A 23,568-nucleotide genomic window follows, 5' to 3' on the forward strand; every position below is an offset into this window, starting at 1 on the left:
AAACTATTCTATCACTGTATCGGGGAAAAAGTTAACTCTTCTTCTGCGACCATATTGCTTGTTGATTCCAAAAATGCTTTCAACTTGGTTAGTAGGTATTCTATGCTCCAAGAAGTGAGAACTCGCTGCCCAATTATTTCTAAATGGGTGGAGTCAGCCTCCTAGGCTATACTACAATGAATTTATTTTATCGTATGCGCAAGAAGTGCATCAGGGTGATCCTCTTGGTCCCCTCCTTTTTGCACTCACCTTACATTCTTTGGTCAAGAAGATTGCGGGGTAACGCCAGTTAGACTTGAAGGCACAGTATTTAGATGATGGTACGATTGCATGTGATACTTTAATGGTGTCCAAGGTTCATAACATCATAATATGAAGGGGGCGGGATTGGGATTCATCTCAATATCACTAAGACTGGGTTTTTTTTGGCCGACAGTCGACACGAGGTTTTTATTTGGTGAAAACTACAGTGACACCCATTTTTCAGATTTCTCCCACTTTGAAACCCACCGACAAAAAACTTCAGGCGCGCACCCATTTCCTCGGTGAAAATTTCTTCCACACCCAGAATTTCTAAAATTGTTTGTTCGCTTATTATTCCTCGTTTTTCTTTCATTACTCCTTTTATTCTTCTTTTCTAATATTATTTTTTTTTGATTCGAAATTAATCAGAGAAGAAATGGGTTTTGGTATGGTAATCGAATTGAGAAATTGGAGTTCAAGAAGGAATCTGAGAAGGGGATCTGAACCGAGAAAAGTTTTGACTCGCATATGAGATGGGTTTCTGGTGGTTTCTGCTATTATGAAGAAATGGAAGAATTAAACAGGGTTTTGATTGCTGGAAATACATGGAACTGTAGCTGTTACGAAGGAGAAAGTGAAGCCAAGAATGAATGGCTTGAGAAATCAGAAATTAGGGATTTAGAATTTAAACCTATGAAAAGACAAGGCAGTTGCTAAACCAGCAATTCCATCACCAACAATGATTATATCTTGCTTTTGAGTTTCGCCCACACTTGTTGATGAAGAATAAATGGGTTTTAGTCTGTCTCTGAACAACGAATTTCTTCTTGTTTTTGAATGAGGGAAATTTGATGAAGACGAGAAGAAATAACATGAGAAGATAGTGATAGCCATTGTTCCTGATCAAAAATTCAGTAGTGCATGTGATAATTGAAGCCTTTGTTTTTTATTTTGTGATGGACAAAGGAAAAACCAGTGGTGGAGAAAGAAATGGTATTCACTTTCTACACAAAGAATTAGGAGTATGAATTTTGCCGGCTGCAAAAAATGTAAGTTAACCAGATGATTTTATTCAATCACCCCAATTATTCTCTTGGATTGTAAAACCGAGAGGCTAGAAGATGGACATGTAACTCTGCTCATTGCTATGTGGATGTAGTGGTAGTGGTTGTTTGAAGTTTTGAACCACATACATTTTAATGCTAACTGGGTACTAGTAATGCCTATTTATAGATAGAACATGGATACTAGAGATGATCCATATGGACAAAATGCCCTTCGCTAATCGACAGATCTCAGGACGCCATATCTCTCTTGTGCACATGAGCGTTGTTGGGACAACGGCATATCGACAATATTTTTCAAGTTGCTGCATTTATAAAAATGGATGCATAACCTATTATGTATCTATAAAATTTGTTGCATAACTTGTAATGCAGTCCAGAAAACGGTTGCATAACACGTTATGCAACAACTTTTTTGTCACTATTAAAACCAACAAAAACAAAGACTGCATAACTTGTCATGCACCTACAATAATATCTGCATAACATGTTATGCAGTCGCGAAAATAGATGCATAACCTATTATGCATCCAAAAATACGGCTGCATAATGCATTATGCATAGAGAAATTTGTTGCACAATCTTTTATGCATCGAGAAAATAGATGCATAATGCATCTATTTTTTATGTACGCACTAATACAATGGTTACATAACTTGTTATATAGATGCATAACTTTGTTATGCAGATGCATAATTTGTTATGAAGTGGAGAAAATGGTTGCATAATTCGTTATACGTCTGCAGAATGTGTTATGCATCTTTTTTGGTGGCTGTATAATAGTTATGTATCAAGTTTTCGAAAAAATTTCCTAAAATGATGATCACTTCCGATTTTTTCGTGAAAAACAAAAATTTGATATTCTTGTTTGTACTCGTTGCGTAGCTCTCTTAAAAAGATTTCCAACGATATAAAATTTGTAAAATTCCAAGGCGCGGATTTTTAGATATGTTATATTCAAGTTGTGTTGCCAATTATACCCCTGATGCATAACCCGTCATGCGGATGCATAATCCGTCATGCAGATATTTTTAATAATTTCATATAATTATGGGTGTCACGGAAATAATTATGGGTGTCATGGTACCTAAAATTAATTGTGGGCCTGACAATGAGAATATTATTTTTTTTGGACCTACCCCTAATTTTCTCTTTTTTTTTTGCCTTCCGGGCCCAGATTGTAGACCTTCTAAAGGTGTAAAGTTGCTTGGAGGGCTGGTAAGTCTCGATCACGACTTTTGTATTGATTTCCTCACGTATAGAGTTCTAAAGACTATGGTGTTGACGGATGCCGTGAAGACATTATAGGACCCCCGGTGTGAATTACATTCATTGAAAAGTTGTGCAGGGGTTTCAAATTTATATTTTTCTATGCGAACTGCTATGCCTGAACAATTAATGGAGGCACAAGCTGTGTTTAACTCTCATTTAGGCCAACATGTGCGTCACATTATTACATTATGGGGTTGATACAACACCGGATAGTTTCTCTACCTCTTCGGCAAGGTGGTTTGGGCTTATTCTTCATGGCAGATGCGTTACTGTTACCTGGCCTCAGTTATACAGACTCTCAGTAGAACCTGGTGAACCGGGCGTACAAAAGAATCTTTATTCTCTATACGATGAAAGAGAGACAAGGATAGCTCAGAGGGTAGTAAAAGTTCCCGTTCAAGCTGTCATCCTGCGTAATATTTCCTTGCTTGGTCCAGATCTTGGTCTTCAGCATGCTATGGACTTATTTCCTGGTGTATGTCCCGATGTCGACGTTGATCTTACCGCCCCTCATCCCATGAAGTTTTTGGAGGTTAAGTATTTCCAGGTTGTCATGAATGAGATGTCAATAAAGTTCTTTATGCCTACCCAAGATTGTGCTCTCTGGCAGCGTAACAAGTCTAACCATGCACCGGATTTATCAAGGTACTATCCATTGAAGGGCTCAATCAGAGGTTAGGGGCGCGCAATTTAGTGCAGTCCTTTGTTACCGTCTTGGTATTCCTTTATTTACTGCAGGAAGTTATTGTGCGTTTTGTGATCGGGACATAGATTTCTCTGGGGATCACGCCTTGCATTCTGTGCACAAGGTGGGTCTCAACTTTAGAGATGATCTTGTTCGGGACACTATTGCTGATATGTGTTTTCGGGCTGGTGTGCCTGCTTGTGTGCCTGCTGGGAAAGAGGTTGCTTTGGGCTTCTTATCCAATGACGGTGGGTCTTTGAGACCTGCGGATATAGTAAAACCTCTGTATAAGAATATCCTAGGGACCACAAAAAAATATTCTTATATGGAGGTCTCTACCTTGATAGAGCAAAAGATATTTTTTCATACATGACTTGGGAAAACACATACATATGCATAGGAGGCACCAAAAATGTATCTAGGTAAATATAACTACTACTTAAATGGGGATTTTGGTTTTACATGTATGTAGGTATGAAATTTGTTATAACACAATCCACATAAAACTCAACTTTCATACTAAAATCTGACAAATAAAATCATATGAGTGAAAGGTATTTGTATTATGTTGTGCAAAAAATAGCAAAGAATTTACTTTAAAGCAAAATGATCCTGTAAATGGTTACAAGAATCTCTTCATCTTAATCTTTGATGTATGGAGCAAGACATGTATATTATTTATATTATAATGTCAATTATTCTTATATGGAGGTATGTTCCTTAAGACGCGACCGGAAAAAATCATGAATTATTCCAATATGGAGTTTATTCTTAATTATAACTGGCCCAAGTCGGGACCAAATTTTTTTATTCTTGTATGGAGGTTATTCCTTTATGGAGTATTCTTCCAAAGAGGTTTCACTGTATTCTGGTTTACAACTGGGATAATGACCGAGACGTCTGTTTCGATGTGACTGGGGTGTAGCTTTTTACTGGGGGAGGAATACGTAATTTTCAACCGGACCTAGCTTTGAGCAACGCCGTTATATGTAAGAATTAAAAATATTTTCAATCGGGCCTAGCTTTGTCCGTCTAACTGTAAGACGAAAACATCTCTTTTTATTTTTAGGGTTTATACCTTTAATGGCATGAGATGACTGACACGTACATTTAAAATGGTTTATAACTTTTTAGGGTTTATACCTAGAAAATTGTTCATCGATAAAGCTGACTGTAATACCCCGATATTCAGTAGTGGTTGCCGGAATATACTATAATAATGGTTTGTCCTTTCCTAATACTGAGGACTGATGAGAACACTTGATTGAGTTGTGAGAAAAACTTCTCAGTTAATCGTGCTCGGTCGGGAGTAGTCACGGGATAGGTGACCTCTCGAGAAACTGTTTCTGGATAACCGCAGTAGTGTCGTTTAAAAATCTCACATTGCTGGATAACCGCAGTGGGTAAGTGGGAAAAATATAAGTGTTAGTTGGGATACAAATATGGGTCGTTCGCTTGTGCTAGGGTGGGGAAGTATGCCGGGGGATTATGCCAGATACTTCTCTCACAGGAGACAAGGACCGTCTACATTACACTGAGGCCTTTTCAGCACAATTGGCTCCAGAGTTGGCAGAAAACTTCGCAGTTAAGCGTGCTCGGGCGGGAGTAATCCAGGGATGTGTGATCTCTCGGGAAGTTGTTGCTGGATTACCGCAGCGATGCCCGTTGAAAACCCCACACTGCCGGATAACCGCAGTGGCTAAGTGGGGACAATATCGGTGGAGGGACGGCTCATTACAAATGGTATCACAGCCGATGACGGTTTACCTGTCGAGGGTGGGAAGGTACGCTGGACGGGGTTGAACCAAGTGCTTCTCATGAGAGGCAGGGAATGTCGGAGATCTGGGCTTGTATATATATTCTGGAGCCGAGGACGGCTCCAATTTAAGTTGGTGGTATTGTAATACCCCGATATTCGGCAGTTGTTGGCATAATAAAATATAAGTAATGGTTTTTCCTTTCCTAACACCGAGGCCTGATGAGTACACTTGATTGAGTTATGAGAAAAACTTCTCAGTTAAGTGTGCTCGGCCGGGAGTAGTCACGGAATGGGTGAACTCTCGGGAAGATGCTGCTGGATAACCGCAGTAGTGCGGTTTAAAAATCCCATACTGCTGGATAACCGCAGATGGTAAGTGAGAATAATATCAGTATTAGTTGGGATACAACTATGGGTCGTTCTCTTGTGCTAAGGTGGGGAAGCATGCTAGGGGATTATGCCAGATACTGCTCTCACAGGAGACGACGAACGTGCTCGGACGGAAGTAATCCAGGGATGGATGACCTCCCAGGAAATTGCTGGCTGGATTACCGCATCGATGCCCGTTAAATTACTGGTTGGATTACCTCAGCGATGCCCGTTAAAAACCCCACACTGTCGGATAACTGCAGTGGCTAAGTGGGGACAGTATCGATGGAGGGAGGGTTGATTACACTGACTGTCCATCTTGAAACTCCTCTGAATTAATTGTTTGATTGATGATGAAGTAGGTAAATCTTATCAAGGATCGCTCTGCTTTAGCTTAACACGTGATTCATGGTGAAAAATAGCCTTATTATTATCTTGGCCGTAGACGTGCAATGATTGACTAATATATTGTATACCTGATTATATGGTTCTAGCCCTCAAGTTCCCGTAAGTACTTGATTTTGCGCAATATATTGTATTTGGTCATACTCAAGATTTGGCACGCCTGAGTCTTCATTTCTTCGTAAAGTTAAGCCTATATATATCATTTCTTCCTCATGGTAGAATCAACACTGTCTTGATTCTATCATGGTTGCTTCAAAATACAACACTTGATTGATATTGTCAATGATGATGAGTAAGAAATGAGTAGAGGTACTGTAGGAAGTACTTTAAAGTTCATCGTCATATCCCATGCACTCAAAAGATATGGACAGTTGATTTAGCTAAAGCTTACCGACTGCTCTAGCTACCATGGTTAACTCTCATACTTGAAGTTTTATAGTTTGAGTTTGTATAAAACTAACTCTACCTGAAAAAAAAGTGAAGTAAAAGAGAAATGAAGACATAAAAAGAGGTGTGTGTATGAGTGTATCACCAAATATTTTTCCTACTTTACAAGACTATTGTTTCACTATCAGAACAGAATAATTTCCCTTGAAATTAGAGGTAACAAGAAGGTCTCCAACGACTCCAAGCTCTTTATAAACACACCATTCATCAAGTCCTAACAAAACTGGTGAATTGTTATCATGTTGTCTCCCCACCAATATGAAATTATGAGTTTCTTCCATAATTTTGATTTTACTAGATGTATCTCCACAATCTGTTACATCTTCCTCTTTGTACACAATATTTCCAGTTTTCGTGATTTTCTTTTGTAATTCCTTTATCAAATTATCGTCTTTTTTCGTCTCTCTTGTATTGTTGCCGCGAACTTCTGAATGGGTGAATCTAAAAACCGTGAGTCTTAAGTTTGGCTCGTTGGCAATTCTCATACTATATGTTAATGCCTCTCGATCGTCAGGTCCTCCGATGAAGATCATGGCAACGTTATAGCGCTTTATGGGAACATCATAGAATAACTTTGAGCTGTTTATATGGTCGAAGAGTATCCCCACGGTGCAAGGCGCCTTTTGCAAAATACTTTGGTTGACAGCCCGAATAGGAGTTTCCGCTAACTCACTAGGGTATGATCACCAGATTTATCCTCTTGTCCATTATTATGTCGCACACATTGTTATACATGCCTGCAAATGGTGCTACGGCGGTGTAAGCTTGCCCAATTGTGAAGTTCTGACTACGTTGTTCAAACTTGTCGAAAGCTTTGTTAATTTTCTCTGACACGCGACTGTGAGATTGTATATGTGTAAGTTGTTTCTGCTTCGGTTGTTTATCATGTTCAACGAGGAGCGAAGCTGCACGTCCTACCAGGTCAACTAGGTGCAAAACATAGATACAAACAGAGCAATCTTTTGTTGGATTAGTGGCCGCAAGGAAATTTATGATGCTGGGAACATTTTCTTGGCTGTAAACACAAGCAAGTATGCGGAGCTCTCTCTTAACAGTAGAGTTTCGTATTGCTCGTCTCCGGTAGTCCGCGTACCTCCTCGAAGGATCCGAAATACATTTAATTACTGGTGTGGATACCATTGTTGTCAAAGCTCTCGTAAGGACAATGATGGCGTAAGATTTTTCATCCAGCGTCTGCATCACCAAGTTAAAAATAATGGACTCTCGTTAAAATGTGAGAGGACGTGCATACTATAAATAAAGCTATGTCTTTCTGTTCTGAGAATTCAAGTAGAAACTACCGAAATTACCTTTCTTGTACACATACTAGAGAAAATCAGTAGGTTGAATGTACCGTCACATTGTAAGATAAGACCAAGTGAGAGTGCATCCTGAATAGGGATATTGCAGTAGAGGGACGGCAACACTATTGCTACAAGCTTCACAATGAAAAAGCAAGGAATATCAGTAACTCTAAAATTGCAAAATGCTTCATCTGGATGTCGAACACATTTACTTTTGCACCTGCTACTAGGTATGTAACTGGCAATAGCACCATTACAATGAAACACTCGATTTTTTTCTGAACAGCCTCTCCTATAAGTGTCCCAACGGGTACCACCATTCCAATCACTCGGTGACCTCACTGTAAAAAGCGGATACCATGACGGTGATGAGGATCAACACAAGATAGTTCTCATTCAAAGTGTTTCCTTGTGGAGTAGTTTTAATCATCCACACTAGTACTGGACGTATAATGAGTAGGAATAGAATGATGAGAGCTCTACTTATCCATGTCAGTATCAAAAGTTTTGGCTCCGTAGTAATAGTCTCATTGTATACGAAGTTTAGAAAGATTAGTAACCAACTGCATACGCCAGTGAAAATTGAAATGGATAAGGATAGACGGCTAATCTCGGAGTTAAGGAGGTTCAAGTCATCAAGCGCGCAAGAGGTTCAAGTCATCAGCGCAATGCTTATCATGAGGTTAATCTGCAGATCTAGGACCTTGTGAATCATGTTTGCCATCGCCAAACAAACAATCATATTAAAGATTAATGGGATGATGAAGTTACAAAATCCTATGATATAAGTACTTTCATTTGCTTTGAGAATCATATCCATGTCTATTTTAACTCCAACCAGGAACGAGAAGTAGAGAAACCCGAACGCTGCAGCAACTTCCAGAGAGGTGTCTCCCCCATGTTTGTCAACCATTTTTTTAATTATGTCCAAACTGCCTAGAAATGACGGGCCAAGCGAGATACCAGTCTGAAATATGCGACAGATACAAAAATGTATCAGAAATGTGACTGATCTCGTACGTTATAGGCTAATCGGCAAGAATGATAATAAACAATGAAAACTGGAATGAATGAGAGAAAAACCTTACAAAGAGTGCTGCAATATATCTAGTTTGATCTAATCGGCTAAGTAAGACATTGAACGTTCCTGTGAGTCCAGAAGCGTACGGTATCTGCAGCGTTAATAATGGAAAGAAACCATGCTGAAATAGTCCTTTGAAGTGCTGATGACAATGCATTAAATTTTTTGTATCCATCTTTCTTCAGCTCCGGTGTTGTTTAATATCTTCTGCCTATTTTTTTTCTCTCGTGTTGATCAGAACTAGCAGCATCCATGCGCTTCGCCCCTGCTCATTGCGTCACTGAGATTAATCCCAGCTGTATGTATCAAGGTTCACCACTGTTTTCAGGGTTGAATGGAACAAGAAGAAGAAGTAAGAGGGAGGAAAAGGGAAAAGGGAAGAATTGAGTTGCAGAATAAAGAGAAGAAGCAAGACTGGTGTAGAATTGAGGTTTGATTGTCGGGACAAGAATAATTTGCGGGGATGAGGGAGTGAACGAGCGAGATTTTTATTATGAACCATGTATATATTATGTCCCCTTCAATCATGCATTTTTGTAGTTCGTAGTTTTGACCCATGCAAAAATATCGTGTAAACTAGTTCTATATAAAAGTCTAAGAAAAATACTATAGACTTTGTAGAAATTAATAATCCCACACTACTACACACAATGGATACAGTCCGCAGTGGTCAAATCAGAATCGAAGTATCACCGCTGTTGGTAAAACTTTATCCTTCACACTCCTTTTTGACGTGTGGGCATTATTTGGGGATCTAATGCGTTCCATTTTACATGCAGAGCAGTTAGGGCATTCTCCGGGGCTCACATCAAATTTGTAAGTGTCCGTTTATACAGTGTTTGCTTTTTGATGGTTTGTATATAACTATTCTTTAGCTAAAGGTTACCAACTGCTCTACCATGGTTGAGTTTCATATATACTTGAATTCATCAGTTTGAATTTGTGTAATATTGACTCTATCGTGGTCAGTAAGTACTACAAAAAAAAAAAAAAAATAATAATAATAATAATAAAAAAAAAAGTGAAGTAAAAGAGAAATGAAGACATAACAAAGTGGTGTGCGTATCACCAAATATTTTTCCTACTTTACAAGCCTATTGTTTCACTATCAGAACAGAATAATTTCCCTTGAAATTAGAGGTAACAAGGAGGTCTCCGATGACTCCGAGCTCTTTATAAACACACCATTCATCAAGTCCTAACAAAATTGGTGAACTGTTATCATGTTGTCTCCCCACTAATATGAAATCATGAGTCTCTTCCATGACCTTACAAAATAACTCTTGATTTTACTTGTTGTATCTCCACGATCTCGTACTTCTTCCTCTTTGTACACAATATTACCGGTTCCTGTGATTCTTTTGCGCAATTCCTTTATCAATTTATCATCACTTTTGTTGCGCATTTCTGAACTTGTGAATCTAAAAACGGAAAATGGGTCATTTATCCAAATATTTCTAAAACATGGTTTAAATGGACGAGTAAAAATTAGTATGGGTGAAATGGACAAAAAAAATTAGCAAGGATGAAACTGGATTCATCTTGGCTTAAACTTAAATATAGCGAGGATGAAACTGGATGCATCCTGTGTAAATTAAAAAATAAGAAAAGTATTTGAAAATTGGCAGGATGAAACTGTTTACATCCTGGCTATTTTTACATTTTTGTCCATTTAAGCAATATCAAATCTAAGTGTCTTTTTCACCCAGGATTTATTGATTTTGGTTTTTTTAACCAATTTTGTGATCTAAAAACTGTGAGTCTTAAGTTTGGGTCATTGGCAATTCTCATACTATATGTTAATGCCTCTCGATGGTCAGGTCCCGCAATGAAAATCATGGCAACGTTATGGCATTTTATGGATACATCATAAAAAAGACTTTGGACCGTTTATGTGTTCAAAGAGTATCCCCATTGTGCAAGGTGCCTTTTGCAAAATACTTTGGTTGACAGCCCGAATAGGAGTTTCCGCTAACTCACCAAAGGGTATAATCACCAGATTTATCCTCTTGTCCAATATTATGTCACATACATTGTTGTACATGCCAGCGAATGGCGCTACAACGGTGTAAGCTTGCGCAATTGTGAAGCTTTGATTACGTTGTTCAAACTTGTTGAAGGCGTTGGTAATTTTCTCTGACACGCGACAATGAGATTGTGTAAGGTGTTTCTGCTTGGGTTTGTTATCATGTTCAATGAGGAGAGAATCTGCCCGTCCAACCAGCTCAACTAGGTGCAAAACATAGATACAGATAGAGCCATCTTTTGTTGGATTAGTAGCTGTAAGGAAATTTAAGATGCTGGGAACGTTTTCTTGGCTGTAAACACAAGCAAGTATGCGTAGCTTCTTTTTAACAGTAGAGTTTCGTATTGTTCGTCTCTTGTATTCCGCATACCTCCTTGAAGGATCAGTTATGCGTTTCATTACTGGTGTGGACACTATTGTCGTGAAATCTTTTGTAAGGGCAGCGACTGCGTAAGACTTTTCATCAGATACTGTATCTCAAAAGTCAAAATGAAGGAGCATCGTTAAAATATGAGAGCGGCGTACTATAGATACAACTATGATCCCTTTCTGAGAATTCAAGCAAAAACTACCGAAATTACCTGTTTCACGCACAAACGAGATAAAATTAATAGGTTGAATGTACCATCACATTGTAAGATAAGACCGAGTGAGAGTGCATCCCTAATAGGGATGTTGCAGTAGAGGGACGGTCATAGAAATAGACACACCTCTTGTTTACTTGTCTTTCCAACTTGGTTAGACTTAGAATTATATTCATATATATATATATATATATATATATATATAATTACATTACTTGATTTACAAAGATATAAAATATAAAGAAATAAAAGAAAAATTAAGAGAAAATAAAATATTATAAATTCTACTCCTAATTTATATGAGACTTGCTATGTACAAAATATATTGCATGATCTTCAATATCTTCCAGTCTTCAATTTAATATCTTCAATATAATATGATCTTTATTTATGCAAATCTTCTTAATATATGTGGGCCCATATATATATATATATATATATATATATCTAATAACATTTAATACCCCCCTCAAGTTGGAGGTGGAGGAGAAATATCGAGAACTCCCAACTTGCTAGTTAATCGAGTATATAATTCGGCACCTAGAGGTTTGGTAAAAATATCAGCGATTTGATCGGCTGATTTTATATAACGTGGAGTAATGAGGTTACTTTGAATCTTCTCACGAACGAAATGACAATCGATTTCGATATGTTTGGTTCGTTCATGGAAGACAGGATTTTCAGCTATATGAATTGCTGCTTGACTATCACAGTAAAGTGTGAAAGGTTCTGAAGTAGGAATATGAATGTCTTGGAAAAGATACTTTAACCACTGTAATTCAGCAGTTAAATTGGCCATTGCCCTATATTCGGCTTCGGCGGAAGATCGAGAAACAATTGGTTGTTTCTTAGATTTCCATGAAATAGGACTATCTCCCAACATGGTGAAATATCCTGTTGTTGAGCGACGAGTGGTTGGACAACCAGCCCAGTCTGAATCGGTATAACCCCGTAAATGAAGAGAACTTTTAGCGGACAAAAGAATTCCATGTCCAATAGTCCCTTTGAGATAACGCAAAACACGTAAAGCTGCATCATGATGAGCAGTTCTAGGATTTTGCATAAATTGACTTAAAATATTCACTACATAGGTGATGTCTGGCCGAGTAACAGTTAGATACAAAAGTCGACCAATAAGTCTACGATATGGTGTAGGGTCAGATAATGGTTCACCATCTGTAGGTTTGAGGCGAAGATTTTGCTCCATGGGAAAAGAAACTACTTTGGATGCGGTTAGCCCCATGTCTTTTAAAAGATCAATAATGTATTTTCTTTGACAAAGAAATATACCTAGATCTGAACGGGAACTTCAATCCCTAGAAAGTACTGTAAGCGTCCCAAATTTTTAAGCGAAAACCGCTTTTCTAGAGACACTTTGAATTTTGATATAGAGTTTTCATCATTACCTGTAATGATAATATCATCTACATATACTAAAACATATATATACGTAGATCTGCGATTATAGGTAAAGAGTGAATAATCTGATTTAGATTGTTGAAAACCTTCACTAATAAGTGCAGATGAAAATGTAGCAAACCATTGTCGGGATGCTTGTTTTAAACCATATATAGATTTATTTAAGCGACATACTTGCGTGCCATCTGAACTTTCAAATCCTGGAGGAAGTTTCATGTATACTTCTTCTTCCAAATCTCCTTGAAGAAAAGCATTATTCACATCAAGTTGATGTAAGTGCCATCCACGAATTGCAGCCAAAGAAAGTAAAACTCTTACAGTTACTAATTTTGCGACAGGTGCAAAGGTTTCATGAAAATCGATACCTTCCACTTGTGTATAACCTTTGGCGACTAATCGGGCTTTATATCTTTCGATCGAGCCATCTGGATTATATTTAATTTTGTATACCCATTTACAACCAATCGCTTTTTTTCCTTTAGGTAAGGATTGTTTTGTCCAGGTATTATTTTGTTTATGAGCCTGTACCTCCTTGAACATCGCATCTTTCCATACTGGAATTTTGATGGCTTGGAGATAATTAGTGGGTACATCAGTGACGAGAACTTTTGTGAGAAATGTCTTATGTTGTTCAGACATTTTAGTATAAGAAAGGAAATGATTAAGAGGATACTTTGGACCCTCTAAAATAGGAGTTTCCATCACTTTGCATATATAATCTTTTAGATATGCTGGAGGATTACGATCCCTAATGGGGCGTGATGAGATTCGCTCATTCATTTGGGATTCATTTAATGATGATAATGACGGTCCAGGAGATGTCATTGAAGATGAATGTGACTCACTCATGGATGGAGGAGTTTCACATTGAGTGTCTTCGTTCGACGAAGCATGGCTATATGTGCATCCTTGTGACGAGGAAGGTAAATTTCCAGGCGAATTAAAAGGAGTAATAGTCGTATTTCGTGGAGAAGTAGGAATTGCGGCGTTTTTATCTGATTCATATTCATTACCGTTTTCTAACTCTTCTGAATACTGGTCAGAATCATTGAATTGGTTTAATTCTGGCGATGGTAAAATCGCATTGCCATATGAAAATGTTCGTTCATGAAATATGACATCTCTTGAAGTATAGATTTTCTTTGTTTCTAAATCAAAGATCTTATAACCTTTTTGATTGTATGGATACCCAATAAAAATTCCTGGTTTTGCTCGAGCATCAAATTTATGAGAAGGGCTTGTGTTGCGAGCAAAACATAAACAACCAAATACTCTAAGATGTGAATAATTTGGCGGTGATCCGAAAAGGACTTCATGCGGAGATATATAATTGAGTAATGGTGTGGGCATCTTATTGATCAAATACCCTGCTACCATAATACATTCTCCCCAAAATTCTAATGGTAAAGCTGCTTGAAAACGGAGTGATCTTGCTACATTAAGTAGATGACGGTGTTTGCGTTCTACAACACCATTTTGTTGTGGAGTGTATACACAACTCCTTTGATGTAAAATTCCATTTTGGAGAAACCATTGTTGTAAGCCCTTTGTCAGGAATTCGATTCCATTATCGGAACGAAATTTTTGAATCTGGGGAATATAGATTTTTCCAGATCCGCACGAGATAGTACCAATTTTTGACTTATATTGATTTATCACAAAATTAAAAAAATAATCTAAATATTTTTTTGTTTCAGATTTTGAATTCATTAAGAATACCCAAGTGCAACGTGTATAATCATCAACAATAGTAATAAAATATCGTGCACCATTTAAAGATGGAACCGAAAACGGTCCCCATAAATCACAATGAATTAACTCAAAAGGAGATTTACTAGAAATACTACTTTTATTAAAAGGTAACCTTGATTGTTTTGCTAAAGGACAAATCTCACACTTGTGAGTGCAGCTGGAATTAATATAATTAAAATTACTACTTAAAAATTTTAGACGTTCCAAGGATGGATGCCCTAGACGCCAATGCCATAAATCAAATGACTTATTATTTCTAACTGAATTTATCGAACTTTGTTGGAGATAATAAAGACCTCCTACTTGATTAGCCAGACCAATCTGCATCTTCTTTGTATGGTCCTGAAAAGTACACAAGTTAGAAGAAACATTCGCAGAACAACCAAGTGATCTGGTGAGTTGACTAATAGATAATAAATTAAATTTAAAATCAGGTATGTGATAAACATCTTCTATTTTGAGAAGAGATGAGAATATAATTGTCCCTATGTGTTTCACACGGGTACTAGATCCGTCAGGCAATTGAACAGATAGATTTGCAGGTGCAGATTTATAAGATGAAAACATTGATAGTAAATAACAACAATGATTTGATGCACCACTGTCAACTATCCAACTTGAGTTAGATACGCTCAAAACTCTACCTGCTAGATTTAGATCTACTAATGAAAAAGAAAAATTAGATGTAGTTAGAATTTTACCTGCAAGATTTGCTGATGAAACAACAGAAGAATCACCACCTTTGGAAGCCATAAAAGATTTGAACTTCATGTACTCTTGATAATCATCAGCTGTGAACGATTCTTTTGGTGTCGAAGATTCTTTCTCGTTCCTTGATGTGGCAAGCATTGTCCCTTGTCTTTCTTTGGACTTTGGAACATAATTTGGTGGATAACCATTCAGCTTCCAACATTTTTCTCGAGAATGACTTACAATGGTCACAAAAAGGTCTAGGTTTCTTATTCGCCGGACCTTTTGAATACTTTGATTCACTTCTTTGATTAAAAAGGGCTGCACTCTCAACTTGAACATTGGAGGATGTAGAAATATGTAACTGTTTTTCTTCCTGACGAACAAGGTTGTAAACCTTATTGATTGATGGAATAGGATCCATCAACAAAACAGAACTTTTTACATTCGCAAATCTGTCATCAAGACCTTGCAAAAATTCCATCACCTTATCTCTGTTGCGATGTTCGGCAATTTCTTTTCCTGTAGCACAAATACATGGGGTAGTGCCCATGGAAGTTGCGTCCAGCTCCTCCCATAATGCTTTCATCTTTGTGAAAAACATTGATACAGACATCCCTTCAATTTTTAGAGTGGAAATTGCATGTTTCAACTCAAAAATTTTGGGAGCATTGGATTGGTAAAAATGATCATGGAGTTCATTCCAGAGTTGATATGCTGAATCGACATATATAAAACTAGATTTTATATCTGGTTCTATTGAGTTGGTGATCCACATCTTAACAAGATTAGTAGATCTTTTCCATCTGGCATACAAGTTTGAATCCTCGGGTTCCAAAATTGACCCATTAATAAAATTCATCTTGTCTTTGGCGGAAAGAGCCATGGTGATTCCACGTGCCCAAATTCCATAATTGTCGCCATTCAAGAGAGGAGTGAACAAAACAAGACTAGTATTATCCGAATGGTGAATCGCATACGGATCATTAATCGCCACTTTTGGTGTGGGTTCAATTGGAGTTTCCGAAAGAGAATCATCCGGTTTTTTGGTTGGAGAAGAAGGAGGAGTTACCATTTCAATTGACTAAACAAAAAAGTGGAGAAACTTACTTGGATTATGGATCTTTTACTCACTAGCTCTGATACCATCATAGAAATGGACACACCTCTTGTTTACTTGTCTTTCCAACTTGGTTAGACTTAGAATTATATTCACATATATATATATATATATATATATATATATATATATATATATATATATATATATATATATATGTAATTACATTACTTGATTTACAAAGATATAAAATATAAAGAAATAAAAGAAAAATTAAGAGAAAATAAAATATTATAAATTTAATATTATAAATTAAGAGAAAAATTAAGAGAAAATAAAATATTATAAATTCTACTCCTAATTTATATGAGACTTGCTATGTACAAAATATATTGCATGATCTTCAATATCTTCCAGTCTTCAATTTAATATCTTCAATATCTTCAATATAATATGATCTTTATTTATGCAAATCTTCTTAATATATGTGGGCCCATATATATATATCTAATAACATTTAATAGACGGCAATATTGTTGCAACAAGCTTCACAATGAAAGCAAGGAATATCAGTAACTCTAAAATTGCGAAATGCTTCCTTTTTTTTTTTTTTTTTTGATCAGCAAAAATATATATATTGATAAAAAAATAAAGAATACGCAAGAAATAAAAAACATCCATTGTGACCTGTAAGCAAGTCACAGTGCATTCCAGTACAAATAATGAAAATCTTCAATCTCTCACCAATTGCTCCCACTTGAATACTAGGTCTTCAAAACGCACTCCATCCAGCACTTTCCAAGGTTGAGACCAATGTAAGATGTCAGCTTTGATATCCAATATCAGGTTGTGAATGAGTGTTTCCTTTCCACTGAAGGTTCTTTCGTTCCTCCCTTTCCAGATTCTCCAGTAGATGGCAAATGGAAGCACGTTCCAAATAAAGTTTACTTTGCTTGAGAACATCCTAGTATTTGTTTCAACAAACAGCATCCTAACATCGTTTCCTTGAACCCAATCAACTCCAAAAGCTTTATAAAAATGACTCCACACCTTTGTTGCTTCGGAACAATGTAAGAATAGATGATTAATTGATTCTTCCTCCATCTTGCACATGTTGCACCTGTTTACCAAGCAACGACCTCTTTTTTTCTTGTGAACATGCGACAGATACAAAAATGTATCAGAGATGACTGATCGTACGTTATGAGCTAATTGACAAGAAAATGGTAACACTGAAAAATGGAATAAACGAGCGAAAAACCTTACAATGAGTGATGCAGTATGTTTAGTTTGATCTAATCGACTGAGTAAGGCGTTCAGTGTTCCTGTAAGTCCAGCAGCATATGCGATCTGCAGAGTTAAATACGGAAAGAAACCATGCTGAAAGAGTCCTTTGACATCCTGATAACAATCTATTAAATTTTTTGTATTCATTTTTCTTCAGCTCCTAGTGTCGTTTAATATCTTCTACCTTTTCTTTTTCCCGTGGTTATCACAACTAGCAGCATTCATGCCCTTCGCCACCGCTCATGCGTCATTGAGAGTAATCCCATCTGTATGTATGGTTCACCAGTGTTTTCAGGGTTGAATCGAACAAGAAGAAGAAAAAAGAGAGAGAAAGGTAGAAGGGAAGAATTAATTGAGTTGCAGAACAAAGAGAGCAGCAAGACTGGCTTAGGATTGTGGTTTGATTGTTGGGACAAGAATAATTTGAGGGGACAAAACGGGTTATTTGTCCAAATATTTTTAAAACATGGTTCAAATGGACGAGTAAAAATTAGTATGGGTGAAATGGATACTATAAAAAATTGCAAGAATGAAATTGAATTCATCCTGACTTAAACTTAAAAAATAGTAAGGATGAAACTGGATGCATCCTGACTATTTTTACATTTTTGTCCATTTAAACAGTATCAAAATCCAAATGTCCTTTTCACTTAGAAATTGTTTATTTTGGTCTTTTTAACCAAGTTTGTGTATATTTTGTCCCCTTCAATTATGCATTTTTGTACGTGGTTTGTAGATTTGACCCATGCAAGAACATCGTGTAAAACAATTCCCATTGGAAGTCTAGACAAAATACTATAGGATTTGTAGAAATTAATCCCACCCTACTAAAAAGAATGGATAAAATGCGCAGTGGTCAAATAAGAATCGAAGTATCTCGTTGTCAGTGAAACTGTATCCCTCATACGCTTCTTTTGACGTGTGGGCATTCATACTTTTTTTTTCTTTTTCTTTTTGACAGGTTAAAGCCGAATCCATGTCCCTACCCAAATCCAATCATCTGGACTAGATCCATTGCTAGATCCAACCCCTCTATACAACTAATTAAATACAAACCTTTACTACGGTGGGGATCGAACCCCTGACTTTCTCCTTACTGGAGTTGATGGGATACCACTGAACTATACTTTTGGACCCCGTGTGCGCATTCATTGAGGCTCTAATACGTGGATCTTTTATTTTTGACAGGCGCAGAGCGTTTGGAATACCTCCAACAAAAGGTTTCAAGTACTACGTAAAATCCTAGGAAAAAATTTAATTGAGTTAGTTTGGTTTCTTGAGGTAGACAACACCGATGTAAGATGACGTCATTAATGATGTCACAATCTTTTAACAGTGGCTGAACTGCTTTTTGTTTTTCCCTTAATCAAAATAAATAAATAAAAACATAAAAAGTGAAAATCTTTTGAACCTACGCAAATTTTGTATATTCGGAAAACCCTCGACGAGAGCTTTCCAACGGGTACCATTGTTGTTATGTTTCAAAGTTTTTAATTTTTACCTTATCCTCTAGTGTAAAATGAATTATTATACGAGTAACGAGTTCATTGTACAAAATGAAATACTTTAATGAACTACCATACTAGCCAGTTCATCTAAGAAAATGAACTGTTTGAAATAAATATAATGTAATTATTTTCTACAAGATGTACACTTGTGATTATGTAATATACGATCTCATTTTACAAAAGGAACTACAATACGATTCCATTCTACAAAATGAACTGGTGTTGATGGTGAATTTTAATTTAGGGCTAAAATTGTAAAACCAAATTTAATATGCTGACATCCTACAAAGGATAAAGCCATTTGATATGCGATGAGCGCAGAAAACCCCTCCGCTTTATTTATTTGAAGCAATTCATTAAATATACAAAATTCACCCAGAATGGTGCATGTAGCAACAATCCCAAATATTCTGTGAATTTATAGCATTATTAATTAATGCATGGTTTGCCTAGTATTTCCTGTGCGACCTCTCGTTATTGGCGCGGCATAACAACTGAGTGTTTACTCTCAGCAGAGTAACATGAATCTCCAAGTGTCAATTTCGAGATGTGCACGAAATACCCGTATAGGCCACACCATTCTCTAACGAAGAGAATCTCGTGTCGGCGCGCTTTAATTAGCCCGACCGAGCATGTTTAATTTCCTGAGGGAAATCTGGACTGTCCGTATCAGTATATATCAGAAACAATCACGGCCACACAAGTTGACCGCATGATTTAACCAGCCTAGACGAACCCTAGAAGGAGTAAGCGATCATCGTGATGACCACCGGCGGGCCCGCTTATGTCCTAGCCGGTCGAACACCACGCTACACTCCCAACGCCCATTGAACTCCAGCCCTAAAATAGAGTGGCCGTGTTATTTTCGGAAAGGCTCGAACGAGCGAAAACTGTTCAAGAAAGTCTTAAAATCCTCATGACCGTCCAACTTCGCCAGCCTGGTTGGACGGCTTAGATCATCCCGCGAATGATTAGTGAAGCGCTAACGAACACGTTGGCGGACCCATTTTCTCCCCTACCCAGTCGGTTTTCTCACGGCGAAGCCATGGAGCAATGAACGTTTGCTCGAAACATGGATGGCGTGATGCTTTAAAGGATCGCGGAAATTCCACTAGCGTCTTAAAACGATCACAACCATCCAACTTAGCCAGCATATTTGGATGGCTTAGATTGCGCCTAGGATCATCAGAAAGGTGCATATATGTCCACCGTCAGCCCAACGTTGGCCCACACGATCGGTCGCTCCAAAGGAGAAGTGTGACTTGACAAACCGTTTGGCCAAAGTCATGCATGCGTGACTGTGTAAAAACCCTAATTGGCGTTTCATACATGTCGTAGTTTGATCATGACCATCCATCTTCGCCATCTTGGATGGAAGGTGTAGATATAGACTTAAGAGGTACCGAGAGTGTCAACGTGATCACGGTGGGCCCACCATTGCATGTGGCCGGCCGGCCTAGGCAGACAAGAACTAGACATCTCGAAACGCGCGCCCCAAAGTGGCATGTCACGCGGCTTCCAAATCTTTTGTGGCGATGGATTTCTGTCGTAAATAGATCGCGACCACTCATCTTTGCCAGTCAAATTGAGTGGCCCAGATCAAGCCTTCATGGGACGGAGAGTTACAGGTGTGCACAACAACAGGCTGCCTCCATGCATGACCGCTCGGTCCCATCAAAATTAACTCCCATGCTTGAGTTCGATCAAGCCAAAGAGGGATGCTTGAACACTTCTTAAAAACCCTAAAATTCCATCAACAGTCGCAGATTTATGCCGTAAACCATCTCGTCCGTCCAACTTTGACAGCTTGGTCGGACAGCCTAGGTTGAAAGCTAGACGACCAATGAAATACCTCGATGATCACCGTCCGTCACTCTTCCACATGGAGTGATCGACCAGAAGATGGCTCGCCCATGCAGCCTCCAAACGATTACTCGAAGATGGTTGGACGTGATGCTATTTTAAGACGCTTAATCCACGACTTATTCGGTTAAACCTTAAAACATCGATGCTTCGTACATGTTAATTGTTTTCGATGCATTATATGTATCGAGCATCACGATATTTCATGAATATCGATTTCTTAAATAACTTAGTTATCTAACTTAGCACCGTATGCTACTTCTTGCGGGTCCCACAATCCACTCATTCGCGACATCAAGTATGTCACAAATTAGGGGATACTTACTGGGGTATTAGTCTTGCGGTTTACAGCATGCAGCGTGCAATGCCCACATTACGAGAACGTGTCAGGAAACATGGACGGTTAGCAATGATGATGGAAGTGGGCAAAGGCGTGATCGTGTGGCAATCACTATCCCTACACGACCCCACTACTCCATCACTTTACTTCTTCCACTTCTTACGAGATCGGGGTTGCGCTCAAGGACTTGTATAAATAGGTCATTTACCTATGTCCAAACAAAAACACAGAAAAACCAAGTGTTGTCATCCGTATCTAGAAAACATCCAGAGATGATTGCTTACATTATTGTAAGCCAGTTCATCTTTCTGATACAAGTCATAATCATCCAACACCTTCACAATCTCAACACCTTCTTCGCTTCCCTCCCTAAGATCAACCCCATCTCCTTCACTTTGTGACCGAAGCAAGTCTGGAACGACCATTTCTTGGTTTAGGCCAGAATTGTATAGACTGATCTCTCGAATCAGAAAGCACTCCCGTGCAGTGCATTTTTTTAAGGTTTAGATTCATTTCTCATTCACACACCTAAAATTACCAAAACCAACAGAAATAGTTTTCACCCATAAACAATTGGCGACCACAGTGGAAAATTAATCTCTCGGTTGTGAAGTTCATTACTTCAATACCCAATCCCATTTGGCTGATTTCAAAATTGGTTGGTCTTAGACTCCCCCAACAATTTCAAAATTGGTTCGTCTATGTTCACTTGTCCACCAACAAGCCACAAGTTTCTTTATTGGTATTTTTTCTTTGGTATCGTGATTTCATTGATAATCCACCCAAAATTAAGCCACTTTGAGTTTAAAAATATATATAGATGTTTCGAAATAAAAACAGCCCGTAATGAAAGAGAGTACTGGAGTATGATAAGTTTCCCAAATTTTTATGTTTCCCTTTTCATGGATACGTTTCTGAAAAGTCATTTAACTTTATAGACGTAGAAAGGTGCGACCATAAAGAGTGCATTATCGGTATGGAAAGCTCTTTACAATTAGCTATTACAAAAGTAGGAATTAACTTTTGGCATTTTTTGCAACTACTTTGGACATTTTTTTGTTATATAAAGCTCAATTTGCACCCCTATCATTTGAACCAGGTTCGGCCTCTGACTTGTGCACAAGATAACAGAACTCAATACGTAGAATAAAACAACTTGTGAAAGTTACTTGTATAGGAAAAGAAAAGAGACACATTGAACAACAAAATCTGTATATCTTACCACATCAACGGTTAAAAAACCCGAAGTTAATCAAAAGGGATTTGAACTCAGCTGGAAAACTTATCACACTCCAATACTTATTCTTTAATCTTTATATGCCGTTTTTGTATGGTAACAGCACTAATTGAATTAAATAAAGAATATGTACAGGCAACAAGTGAAAGGTTAATAAATACCTGCATAAGCAACATAAATTTTCACAAAAACATTTTCAATCACACCTCTAAATTTTTCAAAGAAACAAAGAAAGCCATGGCTGCAACTAAGTCTAGTATCAAAACTGCAACATCATTCTTCCTAGTTCTTTATTCAACCATTATGTTATTTTTTGCTTTGCCATGCTTTTCTTCTGATCCCGACCCTCTACAAGACTTTTGTGTTGCTGACTTGAGCTCCACCACTAATGTGAATGGGTACTCCTGCAAGCCAGCGTCCAAGGTTACATCAAGTGATTTCTTCTATAGCGGCTTGATGAATGAAACGAGCATAACTAACAATCCCTTCGGGCTTGGGGTGACACCAGGTGATGTTACCACCTTCCCTGGGTTAAACACCCAGGGACTTTCAATAAACCGACTCGATCTCGCACCTGGTGGAATTGTTCCACTTCATTCACACCCTCGAGCAAGTGAAGCTAATTATATCGTGAAAGGGGAAGTAATTTTTGGGTTTATCACTACTAATAATGTTGTGTACTCAAAGCTCATGAAAGCTGGAGAGTTGAATATCATTCCTAGAGGGCTTGTGCACTTTGCAAAGAACGTCGGACAGGAGAAGGCCTTCATACTAGCTATTCTCAATAGTCAACTACCCGGATTTGCGACAGTTCCTCTGAACCTCTTTTCTTCTAGCCCAACAATTCCTAATGATATTTTAGCTAAGAACTTCCAAGTTAATGAGAGCGTCATGGCTAGCATAAAGTCGAAGTTTGGTAACTAACCAAAATAGGCTGTCGTTCTTAGGCATCTGTACATGCATGGGAAGGTGTGATTACTCTTGTTCCTTGTAACCAAGAAGAGTCAATAATAAAGCAGCCGAGGCGATGACCTCGCTAAGCGTGCTATGTCTAATCGTTGTAATCAAGAGTGGTGGCAAGAACCACCTTCTTTGTTGGAATCGTTCCCGTCTATGAGCAGGACTATATATGTAACTTTCATCTTTGGTTTTAATGTTAATTTTCAAGAAAAT

At 37.8% G+C, this 23,568-nt stretch overlaps 3 protein-coding genes across 3 annotated transcripts; 1 reads left to right on the plus strand and 2 right to left on the minus strand.

The window, feature by feature from the left end:
• Positions 1-6,328: 6,328 nt before the first annotated feature.
• On the minus strand, positions 6,329-7,890 carry LOC113361770 (cation/H(+) antiporter 15-like). Its single transcript, XM_026604906.1, has 2 exons — positions 7,555-7,890; positions 6,329-7,438 (listed from the first exon to the last, which is right to left on the minus strand). The coding sequence occupies exons 1-2, from the start codon at positions 7,567-7,569 to the stop codon at positions 6,917-6,919; spliced, it is 537 nt and encodes a 178-aa protein (XP_026460691.1). The 5' UTR covers positions 7,570-7,890; the 3' UTR covers positions 6,329-6,916.
• Positions 7,891-15,399: 7,509 nt separating this feature from the next.
• On the minus strand, positions 15,400-16,175 carry LOC113360219. Its single transcript, XM_026603752.1, has 2 exons — positions 15,498-16,175; positions 15,400-15,405 (listed from the first exon to the last, which is right to left on the minus strand). Exons 1-2 carry the CDS (start codon positions 16,173-16,175, stop codon positions 15,400-15,402), a joined length of 684 nt encoding a protein of 227 aa, XP_026459537.1.
• A 6,470-nt stretch (positions 16,176-22,645) lies between these two features.
• LOC113361771 (germin-like protein subfamily T member 2) lies at positions 22,646-23,358 on the plus strand. Its single transcript, XM_026604907.1, has one exon. The coding sequence runs from the start codon at positions 22,699-22,701 to the stop codon at positions 23,317-23,319; it is 621 nt and encodes a 206-aa protein (XP_026460692.1). The 5' UTR covers positions 22,646-22,698; the 3' UTR covers positions 23,320-23,358.
• Positions 23,359-23,568: the final 210 nt, after the last annotated feature.

This window comes from Papaver somniferum, chromosome 3, assembly GCF_003573695.1.
Source record: "Papaver somniferum cultivar HN1 chromosome 3, ASM357369v1, whole genome shotgun sequence".
Taxonomy (NCBI): Eukaryota; Viridiplantae; Streptophyta; class Magnoliopsida; order Ranunculales; family Papaveraceae; genus Papaver; species Papaver somniferum.